General features: G+C 49.1%; 1 protein-coding gene across 1 annotated transcript in view; it reads right to left on the reverse strand.

Annotated features, from left to right (window-relative positions):
* TNFRSF11A (TNF receptor superfamily member 11a) overlaps positions 1-15,274 on the reverse strand; it is a 30,784-nt gene extending 15,510 nt beyond the window's left edge. Inside the window, exons 1-8 of the mRNA XM_049781668.1 lie at positions 15,263-15,274; positions 11,491-11,572; positions 9,757-9,882; positions 4,588-4,731; positions 2,642-2,735; positions 1,105-1,187; positions 382-495; positions 13-65 (exon numbers count right to left, since the gene is read on the reverse strand). Of these exons, the coding sequence (XP_049637625.1) occupies positions 13-65; positions 382-495; positions 1,105-1,187; positions 2,642-2,735; positions 4,588-4,731; positions 9,757-9,882; positions 11,491-11,572; positions 15,263-15,274 (708 nt within the window). The remainder of the gene's footprint in view (positions 1-12; positions 66-381; positions 496-1,104; positions 1,188-2,641; positions 2,736-4,587; positions 4,732-9,756; positions 9,883-11,490; positions 11,573-15,262) is intronic.
* Between the last annotated feature and the right edge of the window lie 7,158 nt (positions 15,275-22,432).

Genomic DNA, 22,432 nt, shown 5'->3' on the forward strand with positions numbered 1-22,432 from the left:
TGATCATTTTACCTTATTTCCACTCAGACGGCTGCAGGCCTCATTGACCCAGTGCCACAGGTTAGCTGGAATGACAGAGTAGGGGAGAGGACAAGTGAGGGCTTTTGAAGGTCGATGCTGCACCAGGGAAAAGCCAAGCTGACCATCTGGTAAGTTCCCCAAAGAGGGTCTCAGCCCTCAGGGAAAACCTTGTGATGAAGCACCTCTGCTTTCCTCAGGAAGGAAAGGGTGCCTGGGGCCAGGGCTAGCTCAGAGGCAGAGGCTGTGCGTCTACCCGTGCCACCTCCTTCCACACTATTGAGAATCCTGTTAGCACCACCCTGGGGACTCTCAATTCTGTCCCAGGTGAGATGTGAGGCTAAGAACAGCCACAGACAGTACCTGTAAGGATCTTCCCTTTCTTCCGGTAGTAAACAGCCACCACCACGGTGGCCAGGAGCACCACAGATGTGAAGAGCAGCAAAATGATTAAACCGGGCAAGTAGATCCGAGGCTCTGCAGAGTGAGAGAACCCAGGAGATTGGCTTAAGCCACAAAATCCAGGGCCTGAGTTCTGGGACTGTCTCATGCTAGCAGCCTGGACCCTCAAGTCGGCCTCTGTTTGGCATCACTCTGTCTGAGTATGGTCCACTGGGACCCCTCTCTAGAAGTTTCTTTTCTTCTAGGGCTTATACCCAGTGGTCCAAGGGGTTGAGAGGAAGCAGCATGTGGGGCCCTGTGATGCAAGGATCAAACTCGAGATCTCCTACACTGTCCTGAATGTTCCTACCACCAGAGTGGAGGAGACTGTCCTGTCCCCCTTTACACAGCTTTTCTCTGTACCCTGATGGAGCCCTCATAGGCCAGGGCAGCTCTTTTCCTGAGAGGGGGTAAGTAGGAGGTACCTTAGGCCACCATCTAGACTGGGACATGGTGGTCAATCAGCCAGTGGTTGTTGTCATTTTCTTAAAAACAAACTTATTTGTGGCCCCATCTAGCCAGTAGGGCTACTCTTGGCTCTGTGCTCAGAGAACACAGGTGGTGTCAGGGATCAAAGTCCAGCCACCTACAAGACAAGCACCTTAAACCCCATCCTATCTCTCTGGTCCAGCTATTGGAACGTACCATTTGGTGAGGTTCCAGGACTGCACACGACATCTGATCGGTTGGTCCCGGGAGTGCCCACAGTACGGCCAAGTGCAGAACAGCTGTGGGTTGAAAGCAATGAGAGGAGGGTTTGAGCTTTACAATTAAAAATGAAGAAGAAATTGTCCAAAGGGTTCCCTGTCTAGACCTGCTTGTTTTAGATGAGAAACTCAGCTCTCTTGAATCATGTGGGGGAGAGGGGGGCAAGTAAATAAATTAGCAAATGGAAGTTAGTTCCCTCCACAGGGAGATGATGCCAGAAGTCCAGAAGGGATCCAAACACCCTCATTGCCACATCTTAGGGTGAACTGTTGAGACTGTTCTCTGAGTGGTGGAAACACAGAAAATCTTCTTCTGGGAGGCATGCCCATCTGTGCTCAGGGCTCATGCCTAGCAGTGCTGGGGGAACAGATGTGGTGCCAAGGATAGAACCACATGCAGGGCAAGTGCCTTAACCCTTGTACCTTCCCTGCAGCCCTGAAAACACAGAAAATCTTTCCAACAGCAATTTTGTGTAAGTAGGTGAGAAAAGAAATATTTAATGAAAATGCACAGGCTGGAAATTAAGAGAATCAACACATTGATGGCGAGTATTCAGCGACGTCTATGGACAAATTTGGCATGTGATATCACATGTGATAGGGTCACTAAAGGGCTGTATATCACCGCAAAATGCTGGAAGCATACTAACCAACATCCATTACATCTACTTCAGTGCATCTCCCCACAGACTGAGTGAGCTAATATGGAACCAGCTTCCTTGGAGATATCAAATGTGACAAGAATCTGAAATGTTGACTATATGAGCCATTTCTTTTTTTTTTTTTATTCTATAAAATCTTTACTTAAGCACCATGATTACAATCATGATTGTAGTTGGGTTTCAGTCATAAATAGAACACCCCCTTCACCAGTACAACATTCCCATCACCAATGCCCCCCCCCCTCCGCCTGTATTCAAGACAGGCATTCTACTTCTCTCACTCATTAACATTGTCATGTATATGAGCCATTTCTACAGAAGACTTCGTGTGCAACAATCTCTTTTTCTTTCTTCTTGGCTACCCAGTGATGCAATAAAAGGTGGGAACAAGAGAGTGGTGAGTGATAATCCACAGAAATCATGTGTGATGAAAAGAGATTAGAGAAGGGAAAAAAGGAAACAACTCAAGGCTGCATCTAAGAGCTAAGCCCATATTCCACCCTACATTGGGTGGGCAGAGCCAGTTGGACTGGTCTGGTGGGCACCCACCTACAGCATATTTCCCAAATATTATTTTTAGGTCACACCCAGCTGTGTTAAGAGCTTATTCCAGGTGGTGCTCAGGGGATGCCCCAGGGTTCAAACCCAGGTTGGCCATCTGCAAGGCAAATGCTTTATCCTCTGTACCATCGTTCTGCCCCCATTTCCATTCTGAACTTTGCTGCCAGAGGAAGCCTTGCCACCTCTCCTAAGTCTGTATGGGGCCATGCCCAATTCCCATGCCAGCTCTGAGGGCTCCTGGCTTCCACTTACTTGGTCCAGGGCTTGCAGTTCTCGGTGGAAGATGTGTTGTTGGAGAAGAATCCTAGTGGGCAGGGCCTGCAGATAGTGTTAGTGCCAAGCTGCACTGTCCAACAGATCCAGGGAAGGAGGAAAAAGACACAGAGGGGACACTTAGAGACCAGGTGAGGACCTGCCTCCTGCCCCTCTGACCCTAGCAACAGCATCAGAACTGGGGTCAGAGGGGAGCTTGGTTTGAGGTCAGGCCAATAGGAGGGAGGCCCAGTGCTTAGGGGGCTGCGTCTCTTGACTCTATATTTCTCACCACCAGGGCCTACCTATGTGCCAACCTCTGGACCCTGGTCAGATGCTGCTGACAGAGAACAACACCCTTTACCCCTCAGCAAACTTTCTGTCCTCGTCCCAATACTGGATGAAGAGTTTAGGTGGGTTTTTTTTTTACCACACCCAGCAGTGTTCAGGGGTTACACCTATCTCTGCACTCACGAATCACCCCAAATCTCTCCTGGCAGGCTCAGGGAACCATATAGGATGCCGTGGATGGAAACCAGGTTGGCCTCCTGAAAGGCAAATGCCCTCCCTGCTCTGGCTCCTGGAAGAAGAGTTTTCTCCAAAGCACCATGTTTGTGTGTGTGTGTGTGTGTGTGTGTGTGTGTGTGTGTGTGTGTATGTGTTCCCCCTCCCCTACCATGAATATATGATCCAGTTAGAGACAGAAATTCTGCCTCTTCTGAAGTTCAAACACTTACACTTTTATAGTTTTCTATATATACAATATAGTCATTGTATTTGGGGGGAGGTTGCAGGCCAGGGATTGAACCCAGGGTCTCATCCATGAGATGTCTCTGCTCTACAGTTAAGCCATAACTCAGTTCATTTATATATATATATATATATATACATATATATATATATATATATACACACACACATATATATGTATGTGTGTTTGTGTTATAATAGATATCACCTGTTCTATACAATGTAGCATGATATCATTGTACCATAGTGACATTTCTATCCAGATTTAATGTACTTAACCATTAGAAACTTCAGTCACAGGAAATGTCTTACAAATTATGGTTCTAGTTCCTACCTAAGAGTCAAAAAAGCTATTAACAACCTACTAGAATAAAAATGCTGTGGGGATGATGAAATGGGTGAAGATCAAAGGAGAAAAAAGAGCCCCAAGCCAGAGAAACAGGGCAGGGCAGGGCGCTTGCTGATGTGGGCCCTGTCCCAGAGATGCAGGTGGTTCCCCCAGCTGTGGAAGGAAAGATTCAGGAGTAAGCCCTGGGCATGGCTTGGAGGGATCCATCTGCCTCCACCCCGCAAAAGAACCTAGAGTTTCCATCTGTATAATTTCAGACAGAAGTTGATGAGGCTCAACTTGCAAAGGTGTTTCGTTCCCTTTGAACCTTTGTTACTGCAGTTGGAATTCCTTTAATTTCCTGGAAATAAACTCTTCCAACTGCAGGAAAAGCTATCGGTTGTCAGGAGGGTCGTTGCTGGGCCACAGAATTTGCCAGTGTGAGGCCCTGGATTGATATTCGCAGCCACACCCACCGAGACACTCTCAGATCCTCTCACACCAGGGGTTAGCTTCAAAGTATGTGGAGCCTGGGAGATGGTGCCAACCAACAGGGCTCTGGCCTTGCACAAGCAACCTCGATTCGATTCCCAGCACTACAATAGGGTACCCTGAGCCCAGTGGTGGTCCCTGAGCCAGAAATAGGTATAGTGAGCTGTGGCCCAAAACCAAAAACAGATCCGAGAGGCACAAGTTCAAAAGCATAAAAGGCCCCGTGCTGGGCTGGGTGGTTTTTCCCAGCTGGAAGGGCTCCGAGGAGGCGGCTGGGCTGAATCTGTGACTCCCTGTAACTTCAGAGCCCCCAGCAGGCCCAAAGAGCAAGCAGACCCAAAGAGTGGGGGTCCCAAGGAGTGCCCCATATATGTACCCGGGAGCAAGGCGCCAAAGCCAGGCGCACACTCGCTGTTGCGGCGGCAGCAGACACAGTCCTGGCTCCAGTGGTAGCCCAGGGTGCAGGCGCAGCGTCGTGGGGCCGTCTGGTTGCCCGGATCCACTGCCACCAGGGCTTTGCCTGCAGGGACAGACAGGATGACAATGTAGGGAGATGGGCCAGGAGACGAACCTTCACAATCCAGAACATTTTCCCCACCCACAACCCAGAACCTTCTCCCTATTCACAGCCAAGAACCTTCCCACCTTCCAGTCTAGAACCTTATCTCCTTTTTATGGCTCAGAACCTTACCCCCTTCCACAGCTAAGAACTTCCTCCCCATTCCACAAAACCTTCTCCCCTTACCACAGTCCAGAACCTTCCCCTCTTCCACGACCCAGAACCTTCTTCCCATCCACAGCCCAGACCCTTCTTCACCTTCCACAACCCAGAAAATTCTCACCAGCTAGAGCCCAGAACCTTCTCCCACTTCTACAACCCAGAGCCTTCTGCTTCTATAGCCCAGAATCTTGCCCCACTTCCATAACCCAGAACCTTCTCTGCTTTCACAACCCAGAACCTTCTCCCCCTTTCACAGCCTAGAACTTTCTTCCACCTTGCACATTCCAGAATTTTCTTTCACCTCCCATAGTCCAGTGCCTTCCCCACCCCTGAACCCCTGGTCTAGACCCTGTCCCATATCCTCATCCTATCCCAACCCCCCAAACACTTCCCCTTGTTTCTTCCCCTTGCCCTGTCCATCCATTGTGTCCTGTGCCATCTTCTTCCCGTCGGTAGCTTATCCCCAGCCATCTCACCCACACCACATCTTCCCACACCCCTAAAGTTTCCACCCATGCCAACTTCCACCAAATTCCATCTCCGCTGAAATCTCAGCCTGTGCCACCTCCTACCCTTTAAGCCCGTGTCCTGTGCTGTTTCACACCCCTCCACCTCCACCCCAGCTCCCTGGTCCAGGCTGACTCATGCAGGGAATTGACTCCAGAATCTCCCAAGTTCCCCCTTGCTCTTCCTGTGCAGGTGCTACAACACCGGGAAGGGTCAGTCTTGCTTTTTCTCTCACTCAGTCATGGAGTCTTGTTTCTTTCTCCTAGGCCTTTTTCATACTGGGAGGAAGGTGAAGCCTGGCCCAGCTCATGATGGCTGGAGACTGATGAAGGCAACAGTTCATCTCCACTGCTCATCCAGTTGGTCAAATTCCTAACACTGGGGCTAAATGTACCAAAGAACAGGCTGTCTGGGATTTGGGGCTCATCACGGGAGCCTGTGGGCTTCAGGATTGTAAGAAACATCATCATGGTTGGGGAGAGAGTTGGGGAGAGAGAACAGAGACCAAGCACTTAGGTCTGAGTGTGGGCAGCCATCTCGCCCTGGGAAGGAGGATGCATGTGTCTGTCTGTCTGTCTGTCTTCTCACAGCATCTGCCCAGTGCTTCCTCTGAACCCCAACCTCATGCCTCTTTGGGGATCTTTCTGAACAGAGATAAATGTGCTCTCTCTCCTTAATATTTATTGGTTCACATTAACAATTATTTTTGTTTGCATCTTGGGCCACACCCAGTGGTGCTCAGGGCTTACTCCTGGCTCTGTGTTCAGAGATCACTCTGGCAGGTTCAGGAGACCCTATGAGGTGCCAAATATTCAACCCACATCAGCCATGTGTAAGGCAAGCACTTTTTCTGGCCCCAATTTGCAATTTCTTTTGAAGGTTCCTTTATGCACAGAGACCCATGTGTGTCTGAGAGGCACTAACTCGGACGATGAGGTCAGGAGTTCATAGGAAGTAGCCCCATTTCAGACAAGAGCAGCCCCATATCTCAGAATTTGTCTGTCAGTGTTTGAGGAACTTTATAGAACATAAGTTCTGTGAAAAACTAGAGTCAACTGCACACAATCACACAACACACACACAAACACACACTCATGCACACACATGCTTGTACCCACACACATACACACCCTATAATAAAATATGGTTTTCTGCTTTACCCGATAGCACTCTGGAAGCTCATCTGGCTGCGCAGTATCCCTCAAACCTGACATACTGAAGACTAAGGGGCACTTTCATGTCCTTGAATCAGCCTTTGGAGCTGGCCTCAGAGGCGATTAGGTCATGAGGTGGGAGCTCTTGGGAAGGACACCCTTGACCTCTACGGAGAGATAACAGAGTCACTTTCCTTAAGGAGAAACCAGGCAGAGCCCTGTCCCTTGCCAAACATGCATCATTGCTGGTTGACCTCGGACGTGCTGCGGCAGGAGGAGAGAGAGGATGGTAGTTGAAGCAATGGTGGTGAGAAAAGCAGCCTCAGCCATTGAGAGAGCACCAGGAAGCTGCTCTTTCTTCACATCTCAGCCTGATCAGCAGGGCAGAACATGGTTTTACCTATGTTTTGTTTTATATACCTTGTGGTTTTGAGTCTGATATCAAGGTCTTTAATCCATTTGGATTTGACCTTTGTGCATGGTGTTAAGGGCAGGACATGGAACCTGAACAAGCTTCTGTCCTCCCTGGAGTCCGCAGCAGCTTGGCAGCCTGAGGCAGACTCGCATAAACACAAACATCACCCCTGGACCCTTCAAGACAAGGGTGACTTTCTTGGAGGATCCAAATCCCTGGATTCCGCTCAACTGTAGTGAACGGGGACCTATGTGATGATGAATGGCAGTGACATATTTTTAAACATCTTCATGCTTCAGGGTTTTTTTGGGGCTTCAATCAACTTGGGCCGTAGACAGAATGAGTCCTCATTTCCAGCACACAGCCCTGAGTCAGCTCATTAGTAAGTGGTAGGAAAGAAAGAACACTCACTCGATCAGCTGCTGCCTGGGCCATTTCCACGCTACCTTCTCTGACCACAATCTGCTCTTGGTCTTGAATGTGTGAGAGGAAAGATGATTTCTAATAAGTAGCTATTTGGGCACTGGAAAGCTAATCCAGCATGTAAGGAGTTTGCTTAGCAAGGTGGTAGGCTCTGGTTTGATCCCCGGCACCACATATATGGTTCCTTGAACTTCAGCATGAGTGATCCCTGAGTGCAGATTAAATCCAGGAATAAGTCTTGAGTACTACCAGGTGTGGCTCAAAATTAAAATAAATGATTCCTAGTTTTGCTAGTTCTGTCTGCTTCAAATAAAAGCAATACAGAAGAATCAGTTCAGCAGCATGTCCCTATGTGGAGGTTACTAAATAGCTACTAAATGGAAAGCAATCAGGGAATCATGGAGAAAAATATCTGGTTCCAGAGTCAGTATAGAAAATGCACAAGATTTTGTCAGAGCAAAGGACCTGAGGCCACCTAGGTAAGGGACAATGTAAGGGACATCAGTAAGCACAGCACTGGATGAAGCCAGTCTCAGACTCACGCACATGCGCGAGTTCATAATTCTGCCAGTTCTTGGCGTTTTTTGAGGGAAACGTGTTTCGACGTGGTAAGTTACGGGGACCAAATAGGGCATTTATTGAGTGGAGGTACAGGCTTTACATACAGGAATCCCAAGTTTGGTCTCTGAGGCTACAGATTCCTCTGAGCTCTGCAGGAAGCAGTCTCTGAGCACTGAGCCAGGAGTAGCTCCCAAGTACCATTGAGTGCATCTGCCAGCCTCCAAAATAATAAAGTGGCATGAATTCATGTTGCCTTTCTTGGATATATGGCACTTGGAGGCAACTGGGAGTTGGCGAGTAGTTTCTCTTTCCAAGGCTCCCCGGCTAACCCCATGAACACTGACTTTCTGCCTCCCACGAACACTGCTTTCTGCCTCCCCAGTGAAGAAAGAGCCAGATCCTGGGCAATGGTGAAAATGATGGAGCGAGAAGAGAACAATGGTCAGAGGACTTGGTCGAGCTTCTAGGTCAGCTCAAAGGGAGTTCTGCCCAAACCATCTAAACAAAGCAAAAGCTAAACAACATTTTAAGACCCAGGGGCTGGAGCCGTGGTGCAGCAGTAGGGCATTTTGCCTTGCACACGACAGCTGACCTAGGACGGATCGCAGTTCAATCCCCCGGCGTCCCATATGGTCCCCCGAGCCAGGAGCGATTTCTGTGCGCATAGCCAGGAGTAACCCCTGAGTGTCACTGGGTGTGGCCCAAAAACCAAAAACTAAAAAAAGAAAAAAAAAAAAAAGACCCAGCAAAAAACTTCCTTTTTTAGGGGGAGGAGAAACACTTGATGGTGCTCCAGGCTTCCTCTGGCTCTGTGTTCAGGGATTATTCCTGGTGGAGTAAGTAGTAGTAGTGCTAGAAATTGGTTTGTTACAATCAAAACAAGCACACTGCCCTCTGTGTCTCTCTCCAGACCCTCCAGAATCCCCTTCACAGGCTGTATAAGAGCTGGACACTCTTGGTAAGTGACCCAAAGGTCAGCCCAGCAGCAGGGCTTGGGGGAAGGCAGAGGGAGACACCAGGTTTACCACACAGCTCAATCTCCTGGAGAGGAGAAAGGGAGCCACAGGAACCCTGCGGTTCAGAGCCACTTCCTGATGCTGATGCCTATGAACCAATGAGGGCATAAAGATGTTCAAAGGGCCGAAGAGACAGAACAGGGGTGAAGAGCTTCGTCTGGCAAGTAGCCTATTGTAGCTTGATCCCCAAAATAGCAGATGCTTCCCTGAGTCCTGCCAGGAATAAGCTCTGTGTGTAGCTGAATTTGTCCCCAAAAGAATGAAACGTGACAAAAATTATTCGATCACACACACACACACACACACACACACACACACACACACACACGGTGTTGGAGAATGTGACCAGACTGCAGAGTTACTAAAGCTGTCACAGGTAAGGGACAGACACATGTCTCAGAGGCCTGGCCCAGTGCCCCAATCTTTCTGTGCCTTAGAGACCTGTGATTGAATCTGTGTGTTGGCCTCTCTCTGGGGAACTTCAGCTTGTGGGGTTTGGGAACTGACGTGATGATCAACTGGGACATTGTGGGAATCCTTCTTCCCTAAGGTGTCACACTTGCCTTCAGAGGGACAGTTCCCAAGCGAGGCTCGCTTTGCCTCTTGCTTTCTTTCTTTCTCTTTTGGTCTCTGGGCCACGCTTGACAGTGCTCAGGGATGACTCTCAGTGAGCAAAGATTTTCCCACTGTGTTTCATCACCCTCCTTCACCCCATATCCTAAAGAGTGACATGTGACAATGGTCTCACCTGAGTCACACACTTTGTGCACCAGACACTTGTCTTCTTCGTTCCAGGTGTCCAGGTACTCATCCAGGCGGCACGGCCGGCAGATGCTTCCGGATGTGGCTGAGCACTTCTCAGCCAGGAAGGTCCCTTCCAGGAGAGAGAGAGGGGGAAAGGCACCACTGAAAACTAGCAAAATGAAACTCTAAACCGATTCCCGTCCAGGATCCTGATCCCCAGTAGGGCCCAGAAGCTAGAGGGAAGAGGCTGGACCTACAGGCCTGATGGGGGCGCCTATGGCTGTTTCAGCTGCTTCCATGTTCAAGATCACAGCCCCATTTCCCCTCCACAGCCCTGCTGAAGACAACCTGGAAGAGAGCCTTTCAAGTCAGTGCCTGTAGAAGTTGGGAGGGTCTCCCAAACAGAGGAACTTCCTCCACTTCTTGCAAAAAGCCATTCCTCAGAGTCACTCAGAGTCATTCAGAGCCATGAGTGAAGGGGACACCAGGTAGCAGGCACAGAATTCTGGAGAAGGTGTTGAAATTAGGCATCAGGCACTGCTAGGCAGACAGGTTTTTCCAGCAGTAAACCCCATCCCACTGACTACTCCTGAAGAAAGAGATTTTTTTTTTCTGTGTAAAAACTCATTTAATCACAAAGTGATTGAAAATATGGCTTTCAAAATCTTGGCATTTTAAGAAATCATGTCTTAGAGAATTGTGTCCCCAAATGAACTAAGAGCCTACTTCTGTGTAATTGTAACCATAGTTACTGTCACCCTAAATGATAAAAAGAAAAAAATCAGTTTATTCTACACTAGAGCCATAGAACAGGGAGTTAAGGTACCTGCCCTGATTCCATCCCTTGTACCAGATGGTTCCCTGAACAATCCCAGACCCAGGAATAGCCCCTGAGCGCTGAGGATGGACCCCAGACACCTCCCCACTCCCACAAATAAAAGAACCAGTTCTGAAATGTTTTTATTTTTCTATTTGTTTTGGGGCCACACCTGTCGGCACTTAGGGGTTACTCCAGGCTCTGCACTCCTTGTGGTCTCAGGAGACCATATGGAATGCTGGGAATTGAACCTGGGACGGTTCTGGGTCGGTCACATGCAAGGCAAATGCCCTACCACTGAGCTACCACTCCGGCACCCTGAATTCTTTAAACATGATTTCTCAAAAAGCCACAAGGTTTTTTTTGTTTGTTTGTTTGTTTGTTTTTGGATCATACCTGGGGAAGCTTGGAGGTTATTCTTGGCTTAGGAGTGACCCCCAAAAGCACCCTGAGGAAATAACCCCCCTACTGAGGATTGAACCAGTGTTGGTTGCATGCAACATAAGTGCCTTACCCCTGTACTATCTCTCTGGCCCCTGCTTTTGTTTTTCTTATTTGGGGGTGGGGGATGAAGAGGAGTGTACCACACTTGGTTGTGCTCAGGTGTTACTCCTGGCTCTGCACTCAGGGATGATTGCTGACGATGTTCAGACCACAGGTGGTGCTAGGGAATGAACCTGGGTCAGCACTGTGCAAGAAAAGCACCTTACCTACTGATCTATCTGTCTATCTCTAGCTTTTGATTTTGGGGGGTGGTTTAATCTATTGTGAGATTTCCACCTTTAGAATGACAGAATGACTTGGTCCCAACATCCAAAATCCGTGAAAGTTTTCTTTTCACCCGGCAGGAAAGAAATCATTCTGAGACAAAAACAAGCACCAAGACCACTAATGACGCCAGTGAAAGGCTGGGAGACATACCGGGCTTACACTTGTCACAGCACCGGCCCAGGTGCTCATACTGCCTGTCACTGTTGCATGCTGGGGGTATTCCTGATGTTGGCTGAAAGAAAACAGACAGCAGAGAGATGAGAGATCACAAAGAAACTGGGGGAACAAAGAACAAGACATTTCTGAGAGGCATCGACTCCATGATTAGCTTTGAAACTGTTCTGTAGAATATTCTATGGAATATCATCCCACTCCACTAATGTCTGGATTTTTTTTTTGTTGTTTTTTGGGGATTTTTGGGCCACACACAGTAATGCTCAGGGGTTACATCTGGATATGCGCTCAGAAATCGCTCCTGGCTTGGGGGACCATATGGGACGCTGGGGTTCATCCTAGGTTAGTGCGTGCAAGGCAGACCGCTTAAGACCATCCAAGGTGGACCGCTTAAGTCCATTGCTCTGGCCCCTATAGAATATTTTAATAAAAAATTATGTTTTGGTTTTAGGACTATACCTGGCATGCTCAGGAGTTATTCCTGGCTCTGAATTCAGGAATTACTCCTGGCATGCTTGAGGGGGGTGTCATATGAGGTTCTGGGGCTCAATCTTGGGTTTGTCGTGGGCAAGTCAAATGCCCTCCCTCCCCATTGTGCTATTGACTCAGTCCTCATCTGTTGATTCTTTTTTTTTTGGGGGGGGGTCCACACCCGGCAGTGCTCAGGAGTTACTCCTGGCTCTATGCTCAGAAATTGCCCCTGGCAGGCACAGGGGACCATATGGGATGCCAGGATTCGAACCACCATTGTTCTGCATGAAAGGCAAATGCCTTACCTTCATGCCATCTCTTTGACCCCTCATCTGTTGATTCTTACCTGCTAAAAATGTATAAAGAGTAAACTGATCCTGGAATTAAGAAATGCAGCTAAGACTGGAATGTGATTTATTTCAGCTCTGCTTATGGTGCTTTGAAGGATCAAAGAGAAATAAACAAATTGCCCAGCAACGATTGTTTATACCCAAGTCACATGCACAGTGGATGCCAGTTCTGTGTGTCCATGTGATGGACAACAGATCCAGTCAGTTCTGGTTAGGAAGGGTGGGGAAGGCTGGGGAAGCCCCTTCATGAGGACCTTCTAAGATATATATTATATATGGGGGGGATGTCATATTTGGTCTTACAGACTCTTGTTTTAAACTTTTATCTTTATAACTTACTCTCCTATGAGCATTTTTCTTTTCTTTTCTTTTTTCTTTTTTTTTTTTTGCAGGCAGGGGGCCACACCTGGCAGTGCTCAGGGGTTACTCTTGGCTCTATACTCAGAAATTACTCCTGGCAGTGCTTGGGGGACCATATGGAAGGCCAGGGACTAAACCTGGATCAGCTACATGCAAGACAAACCACAAGGCCATTGCTCTACCTCCCTCCTTTTAGCATTTTAACTTGAGTCATTTCTGACGTAGGACAACAGATGCTGGAGGAAGTAGCTAAGCAGGCAGCCTAGGGAGAAGGGGATTGGGGGCTCTGCCCCCCAGCTACACCCGCCTTGATGCTTAAACTGAGTCTCGACTTCCTTTCAGCCTGATCCTAATGCAAAGAGCCATTTCTGAACATGCCCATCCAAGTAAAACAAAAACAAAACACCATGTCCACGCCCCCTTCCAATTCTTATCAGTTTGTACAGAGAATTCCTTTTCCTCCATAGCTCCAGCGAGCAGGCACAGACTGGTAGAGTGAGTGGCCAGGCAGGGCTGAATGGCACAAACTGGGCAAAAGAGTCAAGGGCCACTCACCCACAGTGCCAACCTCTGCCCTCAACAGCCTTTTGCTTAAGGAGTGAGTAATAATACCTGGGATATAGACACATGCCTCTTACAGAAACACAGACATCACAGAACCCCCCACCCAGTTGGAATGTGATATGAGTTTGGCCTATGAGAATGACAAGAAAGAGGTTGAACAGGCTTCCTTAGGCAGGAGAGTTGGCAGCATACAGGCGCTGATGTGGAAGGGCAGGGCAGTGGGGTGTGTTGAGGGATGCCAGCTCATGAGCCTCCGTGGCCAAGGTGGATGAGCTGCAGCTTGCCCTGGCAAAGGTCCCCAGGAGTGAGTGAGTCCAGATACCCCAACTCCCAGGGATGAGAAAGTCCCCGGTGAGCCTGGAGCCAGGGTACAGGGAGGGATGTAAATAAATTTGGGTCCTAAACCAGCTCCCCCTCCCCATGGACCCTGGGTCCCCACTCCATGAAAGGCAGAGGGCAGGCTGGGTGCAAAGGAGCAGAGATGCTTTTGCAGATACACATACACAAAGATACACATATATACACACAGACACACAGACAGACACACAGACACACAGACACACAGATACACACACACACACACACACACACACACACACACACACACACACCTCTGCCTGAGCTCAGAAATGTCTGCACGCAGGTGGGGGACAGAGACACGTGACTGGAAGTACCCAATGCAGATTCTGTCTCCAGACAACCCCCCCATCCTGTCATCTGCCCCAGGATGTGGGTTGTCCCCTCCTCTCCTCCCCACTTGCTTGAATTTGCCTGAGTCTGACACCGAAGCGAGCAGGGAGATGGCAGCGCATCTCTGAGACGATGAAGATTATATCGTTGCTGACCTGTCAGAGTTGCGTGTCTCCGATAAGCTCAGATTCTCTCTCTCTCTCTCTCTCTCTCTCTCTCTCTCTCTCTCTCTCTCTCTCTCTCTCTCTCTCTCTCACACACACACACACACACACACACACATATGCACAAAGGTTCTTTTTAGGGGAATTTGCTAAAAGGGCTGCCCCAAAACACAGGCTTCAGGGCACTGTCTGAGGCTGGACTTCAAGTCCTGGTTCCTTCGAACATCATCTGGCTTGGGGAGGGGGACCTGATTCCTCAAGCTCACAGCTGCCAGCCCAAGCAGAGGACCCCAGAGTTGAAGTGGATTAAGGGGACCCACGTACTTCAACAGGTTTTCAGAGCATCCCTGAGAGTTCATCTGTGCTATAAACCTGTCTCCTTATACATGGCCAGAGTGGAGGGCTGTTTGTTTGTCTGGGGGCCACACCTGGCTGTCCTCAAGGATCACTCCTGGGGAGATCAAGGGACTATACAGGATGGTGGGGATTGAACATGGGTTGGCTTCAAACAAAGCAAATAAATGCACTATCTGCTGGTCTCTGGTCCCAGAGTTTGTTTTGGACTTTTTTTTTAATGAGATGTAGGAGGCTGGAGAACTACAGTAAGTTTTGACCCCCAGGTCATCCCCTAAAATCTACCAGGTGTGACCCCTGGAGATCCTGGAGTAAGCCCAGGGCAGAGCTGGGTGTGGCCCCCAAAAGAAATAAGACAAATGGAACTATCCTTCACACACCAATATCACCTGTGAAACAATGTCAATCAGTCCTATACTTTTTTTTTTAAACTTTATTGATTGGTTGGTTTAGGGGTTACATCCAGCAGTGCTCAGAAATCGACCTTGGCAGGCTGGGGGACGACATGGGATGATGGGAATCAAACCAGGTCTGTCCTGTGTCAGCCGCATGCAAGGCAAACACCCTAACGCTATGCTATCTCTCCAGCCCCAGTCAGTCCCATTCTTAGATTTAGGAGGTTGTGCAACTGCTACTGCTCCCTCATGCCAGCACAGCCTCACCCCACCTCCACCCACACTCAGATGTGCCACCTGACCAGACTTGGGAGCAGCTGCGGGTCAGTGGGACTGAAGACACTGACTGGCCTCAAAGCAGCTCAGCTCTGAGCTGGCCCTGCCTGGAGTCTCTGCTCACCTCTGCCACCATCGCGGCACAGCTTCACTCGAGGGCCATGAATCTCCCACTTCAGAGGCTGCACACTGCAGGGGTCAAGCTATGCTTAAGGAGTTGCAGTTTGGGGGATGATTCAGAGCAAGCCCTGCTCGTTTATCGAGGGGGCTGGGGGAGGGGGGTCCTGTCCCTTGGGGTTAGATTACACCTTGTTTTTTACCCAAAATAAAGATTATCCTTGGGCCCGGAGAGATAGCACAGCGGCATTTGCCTTGCAAGCAGCTGATCCAGGACCAAAGGTGGTTGGTTCGAATCCCAGTGTTCCATATGGTCCTCCGTGCCTGCCAGGAGCTATTTCTGAGCAGACAGCCAGGAGTAACCCCTGACCATCGCAGGGTGTGGCCCCCCCCCCAAAAAAAAAAAAAGATAATCCCTGGTTCATTTGTATCTGTTTATTTACAACTTGGTTTTACCCCAAAAGATTGTTATACATGTAAACTTGGGTGGGACTGGCTCAGGAGAGCCTGAGTTATCTGCCCTTACTCTGTCCTTATCCCCCCATGCAGATGTGGTCTCTGTACTCAATAAAAACACAGTCTGGCAGGCAGCTCGCTCTTGATCTGAGGTAGAAGATTGCCAGACTATATGTGTTTCATCCTCAGCCTGGTTTGGATTATTTTGTGCAGTGACTCTGCTTCAGACCCACTCACCAAGGATTGGAAATATGGTACAGGGAGTGATCTTGCACTTCAGCCCAGATTACATGCACCCCTGTTTTCTCCTTCTCTTGCAGAGACCTGGACTGAATGCAGCCCATCTAGATGATCAGGCCTTCCAGGCCTGTCCTGAAACTCCACAGCCCACTCACAGGGCCTGGCTGGCTCCGCAGGGCGAATCAGATCGCTCAGTCAAAACCTGGGCCTGGGACATGCAGCTTCACATGCTCTGGAACTATCTTCACATTCCAGGTGGTTCCTTATGTCAGAAGCCCTTGGCACATGCTCAAATGCTCACTGTGTGTGAGGGGGCATCTTTCTGCCAGCCCCTGTGGACCCCACCCCTCCTACTGCTAAGTGGAGTTGCCTTTTGCCTTCAGGTTGCTAGTTGTTTTGCCAGTTCCATGCTGGCTGCTGTTCTGGGCTGGAGAGATCCTCCCTCCCTCCCTCCCTTCCTTCCTTCTCTCTCTCTCTCTCTCTCTCTCTCTCTCTTTCTGTCTTTCTTTCTTTCTCCCTCTCTCTTTCTCCCTCTCTCTTTCTCTCTCTCTCTCTCTCTCTCTCTCTCTCTCTCTCTCTCTCTCTCTCTCTCTCTCTCTCTCTTTCTTTCTTTCTTTCTTTCTTTCTTTCTTTCTTTCTTTCTTTCTTTCTTTCTTTCTTTCTTTCTTTCTTTCTTTCTTTCTTTCTTGGTCATACCTGGTGATGCTCAGGGGTTACTCCTGGCTCTGCACTTAGAAATCACCCCTGGCTTTGGAGGACACCATATGGGACACCGGGGGATCAAACTGTGGTCCGTCCTAGGTCAGCCACGTGCAAGGCAAACACCCTACTCTGCGCCACTGCTCCAGCCACTGGCCCTTCCTTTCTTTTCTTTTCTTTTCTTTTCTTTTCTTTTCTTTTCTTTTCTTTTCTTTTTTTCCTTCTTTCCTTCTTTCTTTCTTTCTTTCTTTCTTTCTTTCTTTCTTTCTTTCTTTCTTTCTTTCTTTCTTTCTTTCTTTCTTTTTCTTTTGTGGTTTTTGGGTCATACTCGGCAGTGCTCAGGGGTTATTCCTGGCTCCATGCTCAGAAATTGCTCCTGGCAGGCACGGGGGACCATATGGGACACCGGGATTTGAACCGATGACCTTCTGCATGAAAGGCAAATGCCTTACCTCCATGCTATCTCTTCGGCCCGGCCCTTCCTTTCTTATAGCTCAGATATGAGGCTTGGGCCTCCTCCAAGAGCATGCATATGAGGTGGTTCTCATGACGGTGCAAACCCCACAGAGGAGCAATACAGATATGCTCCTGTGACCAAGGTTCCAGAACAATCTCCAAGGACAGGGTGTCACCAAAGGCAGCAGCTCCCAATCCTGGGGTGGTGCAAGGTGGGGGTGGTCCAGGAGTCACAGAAGCAAACTTTCCATTATCTGCAAGCTCTTTGCCTCTCGAATGGCCTCATTCCCTTCTAAATCCATAGAACAATGGAACCACTTTTGAGTGGTCTCTTCGTGGACTCTGAGTCACCTGGATAACATTTAAAAGGTGGGACTGGAGCCATAGCACAGTGGGGAGGTCCCCAAGCAGGCTAGAAGTCATTCCTATGTACAGAGGCAGGATTAAGCCCTGAGCACTGGCTGATCTGGACCCAAAACAAAAACAATCCAAAAGATATCACAGGTCACAGGTGAAATATAACCCTCAGACCTTCTCCCCCCACCCCACGGGGCAACCAACATGGTTCTTCAGTGCATCTTTTTCAGAAGTGGGAGAAGTGGTTTGTTTTCCACTGTGGGGTTTTCCATAGAGCAAGTTTCGAAGGACAGTTGAAACCAACATTTGTGTTGGAAGCAACAGGATTCCTTTACAGTACTTGGAAATCTTGTAAAAGTAAGCCTGGAGTTAGGAACTAATAAAGCCCTACATTAGAACTTAATGCTGGTATCTCCTACATGTATCGAACAAACACTATGCACAGGAGCCATGGCACCAAACACAAGTGTGTATAAGTGTCACCACTACAGGGGTTCCACCCTTGTAAAGGGAAAGGGAAGGAGAAGCGTTGCACATTTATGTCCTAATCACTGCCTCGTAGGATCACATTTTAAAAATCAAAAAAAAAAAAAAATCCCGAAGTGATGGGTGCTGGAGAGATAGCACAGCATTAAGGAGTTTGTTTTGCATGCAGCCAACCCGGGATGGACTCGGGTTCAATTCCTGGCATCCCATATCGTTCCCCCCAGCCTGCCAGGAGTGAGTTCTGATGGCAGAGCCAGGACTAACCCCTGAGTGCTGCTGGATGTGGCCCCTACCCAAAAAAAAAAAAAAAATCCAGAATGGGGCCCGGTGAGGTGGCGCTAGAGGTAAGGTGTCTGCCTTGCCAGCGCTAGCCAAGGAAGGACCGAGGTTCGATCCCCCGGCGTCCCATATGGTCCCCCCAAGCCAGGGGCAATTTCTGAGCGCTTAGCCAGGAGTAAGCCCTGAGCATCAAGTGGGTGTGGCCCGGAAAAAAACACACACACACACACACACACACACACACAAAAAATCCAGAAGTGAGGGTTGAAGAAGGATGACAACACTCCTAATCCAACCCCAGGACCATGCATTTCACAAGCATCACTAGGATGAGGGGCTGTCCCTCAGCCCACCCTGGGCTGGCTTTGCTGCTCCCCACAGCTGCAAGATACCCCGAATCACACCCTTACTCCGTGGCTCTGAACCATCCAGTCCAATCAGCCAAATATTGCCAGGACCAGTCCTAGACCTCCTGAGCACTGTTTGGAGTGTCTCCTTGCCCTTCCCCCTACACTCCTCTACATTGAAGACTCATTCATATAGTGCTACAGAGACCCAGGACAGATGGATTTAAAGGTCTCTACCACGTGCCTCTCAGAGTTCAGGTTCCCGGAGCAGAGGTGGCCCGGTCACGTCGGGGGCAGAAGGCCAGGAGGGATTTTCCATGGGTTCGACTTTATAAACAAACCCTCGCCGTGACTCGGGCTGAGGCTCTGCCATTGATTCAGGTAAAGCAGGGCCTGGGATTCCTGAGCCACACAGTGCCCCTGAGGAAGAGATGTGGTTTTGTTAAGAGACAAGCGCCTCTTGGTGCGAAGACCACGTCAGCCTGCAGAGAGAAAAGTACCCAGGAGAGCAGCAGGTTCCCAGAATAGACATGGGAGCTGGGGCTGGAACCATAGTATAGTCTGTGTGGGAGTGGGGGGGGGGGGTTTACCCATGCACATGGCCGCCCATCTGGGTTCAATCTCTGGCATCCCATAGGACCCCTGAGCACCACCAGGACAGATCCCTGAGTACAGAGCCAGAAGTAAACTCTGAACACCATTGGGTGTGACCCAAAAACAAACGAAAAAAACAGAGACAGAGGAAAGAACCTCCTTTTCCTTCGTCCATTTTTTCTGCTCTGGAACCTTCCAGCTGCCCTCTCCTAGCCCAGTGCAAGGGGAATGAGAGATGGGGAGACAAGGAGATGTTGGGGAGAGAGCACAGGGCCCGACAGGAAGTGACAGGAGAGACCTGTAGGCCAGATAGGGCAGTTTCCATGAAGACGAAACAAACAATCACGGCAGCCTGACAGGGCCCAAGCCTTCGAACTGAGCAGAGGCCAAAGTGAGCCCTGGATCTGGTGAATGAGAGAAAGGGGTGACACAGGGCTGCCTCCCATCCATACCTGACAGGAAGAGGTTTCCCCACCACTACTGGACAAGCACAACTTGCTAAAACCATCAGTTTTGCTAAAACCAAGATCTGAGGTCCAGGGCCACCTCCAGGCCCCAGTGGGCCCCATTGTGAGATGAGGCCAGGAGGGCAGCCAGGGCACTCCTGGGTGAACCCACCAGCCTCCGAGCCTTTCGGTGGTTCTGTGGTTTTTTGTCTGAGGCTCTCTTGGGGGAACCTGAGCCCCATCCTGGGGTGGGGGTTACTCCGGTCTCTGCTGCAGGGCAGCGCTGATGGTATCTTGAGGGATTCTCTTAACTGGGCCATCACCCCTCTCCACACTGAGCCCTTTCGACTTTTTCACTTGAAAGATACTGGAGAGACATTCAGAGGAAACAATACATCAGCCTCCTTTTTCTGGCGGTTTTGGTTCACCTTGGTTTGGCTTGGGGACCACACTAGGCAGTGCTCTGGGTTTCTCCTGGCTCTGCTCAGGAGTTGCTCCTATTTGTGGGGTTACTGGGATTGATCTGTTTCTACCTCATTCAGTATATGCCTTGTTACTCAGTGGTTGCAAACATCTTTGAATGTAGCACCTTGGATTGGTGTTGAGACCACCTGTTTCCACCTCAAACGGTCAGATTTCCTTCAGATTAAATACTTGATTGGGAAGAAGTCACCGCCTTGAATATCTGGACCTCTATAGAGCTGGCTGCTTCTTAAGAGCTAAGGGCAAACATGGGGGAACTCCTGAAAATTCTTTTCTCCCTCCATGCATGTGTCCAGACCGCCATTCACATGCAGACCAGCATCTTTCCTGTGTTCTGGTGTTTGAACCTGAGGCTTTTATTCAATATTAGTGGCCATCTGGGAAAGAGAGGCTCCTAGGTCAGAACTGACCTCAGCTGCAAGAAGAGTCCTTTCTGCCAGACTAGCTCTCTGGCCACCCCTGACACTTTTTCCTCTGTATAAACTGAGTTTACACATTTCATGTTCAAAGCTAATTGTATTTGGGGTGCTTGCCTTGCCCTGCCTCTAACTAACTCAGGTTCGATCCACAGCATCCCATAGGGATGAGTACTATAGGGAATGATTCCTGAGTATAGAGCCAGGAGTCAGCATTGAGTACTATTGGGTGCAAGCCAAGAACAAAAAACAAGACGATGAGGCCTGAGCAATAGCTCAGTACTAGGACATCCGCCTGCCTTGAACACTGCTGACCCAGGACAGACTTGGGTTCAATCCCCAGCATGCCTGAGCCTGCCAGGAGTGATTTCTGAACACAGAGCTAGGAGTAACCCCTGAGCGCCACCAAAGTTACTTGCTATAACAATAACAAGACGAATTGTATGTGGACTCTGGGGGGAGCTGGTATGAATGATAGAGACAAGGAGCAAACAAGTTGGGGGGCTCACTCACTGATTTCAATGATCTATGATCACCTGACATATTCCCTATGGGGTGTCCATCTCTACTGAAATCTCACCATGGAATCAGAGGGACCCTCCAAACTCAGAGAGTCGACCTAAAACAACCAGATGCATGGCTTCATCCTGAGTGGATGTGGAGATGAGAGTTGGCAGAGAAACAACGCCCCCTCAGTGTGTCAAAGAGATTTCACAGAACTGAGCCTCAGAGCCTTCTTGAAACAAGGGAAGGGTCGTAACTCAGATACACAGAAAACCATGAGTCAAGTGTATTATCACTGCCTGCACTATAGGGCTGGAGGATTCTGGATGTGAATCAGCCCCCCTCCCCACATGCAGCACCCCTGCCTTGATTTACACATTATGCAAATATGGGCTGGGGGAGAGGCCGATTCTTCCCCCTTTATCTTGAAAAAGTTCCCAGAAAAGAATTTGTTCACTTCTAGCATCTAACCATAGAAGGTATCAGGGACTTTAAAAGTTCCTGGCCCAGGAGGTGGAGAGAGCATGGAGGTAAGAAACATGCAGAAGGTCAGTGGTTCGAATCTCGGCATCCCATATGGTCCCCTGAGCCTGCCAGGAGCGATTTCTGAGCATAGAGCCAGGAGTAACCCCCGAGCACTGCTGAGTGTGGCCCAAAAAAACAAACAAAAAGTTCCTGGCCTGGAGCTGGAGCAATAACACAACAGGTACGGCAGTTGCCTTGCACATGGTGGATTTATGACTGACCTGGGACCAACCTGAGTTTGATCCCTGGCATCCCATAGGGTCCCCTGAGTCTACCCGGAGTGATTTCTAAGCGCAGTGCCAGAAGTAACCCCTGAATGCTGCTGATCAAGAAAATCATCACCACCGACACCACCACCACCACCATCCCAAAAAGTTCCAGGCCAGAGGACTAGAGAGATAATATAGATATAATATATATCTAATATATATATAATATATAGTATTATAATAGTATAATAGATGAAGCACTGGTCTTGCACAAGTCAAACTGGGGTTCGATCCCTGACACTCCTTAGGGTTCTCTGAGCACTACCAGGAAGTATCTTTGAGCACAGAGTCAAGAGCAAGTTCTGAGACACTGGAAAGGTAGGACAGCAGGTAGAGAGAGCACTTGACTTGCATATTGCCAACCTGAGCTCAATTCCCTGGCATCCCATGTGGTCCCTCAAGCACCACGGGTTGACTCTTCTCTGTGGAAATACAGACCTGAGTCCCTGCTCAAGGCATTCAGTCATTTCACTTCACCCAGACCTGTTTTCTGGACTCTGGACTCGGTTCAGCTGCTCCTGGTCCTGATTCATTAACTAGGACAGGAAGTGGTTCTCACCACTTCTTGGAGCCTTTTGTTCATGTCACCAGGTGGAAAGAAATTCTCAATTTTACTTGCA

This window comes from Suncus etruscus, chromosome 10 (assembly GCF_024139225.1).
Source record: "Suncus etruscus isolate mSunEtr1 chromosome 10, mSunEtr1.pri.cur, whole genome shotgun sequence".
Classification (NCBI taxonomy): Eukaryota; Metazoa; Chordata; class Mammalia; order Eulipotyphla; family Soricidae; genus Suncus; species Suncus etruscus.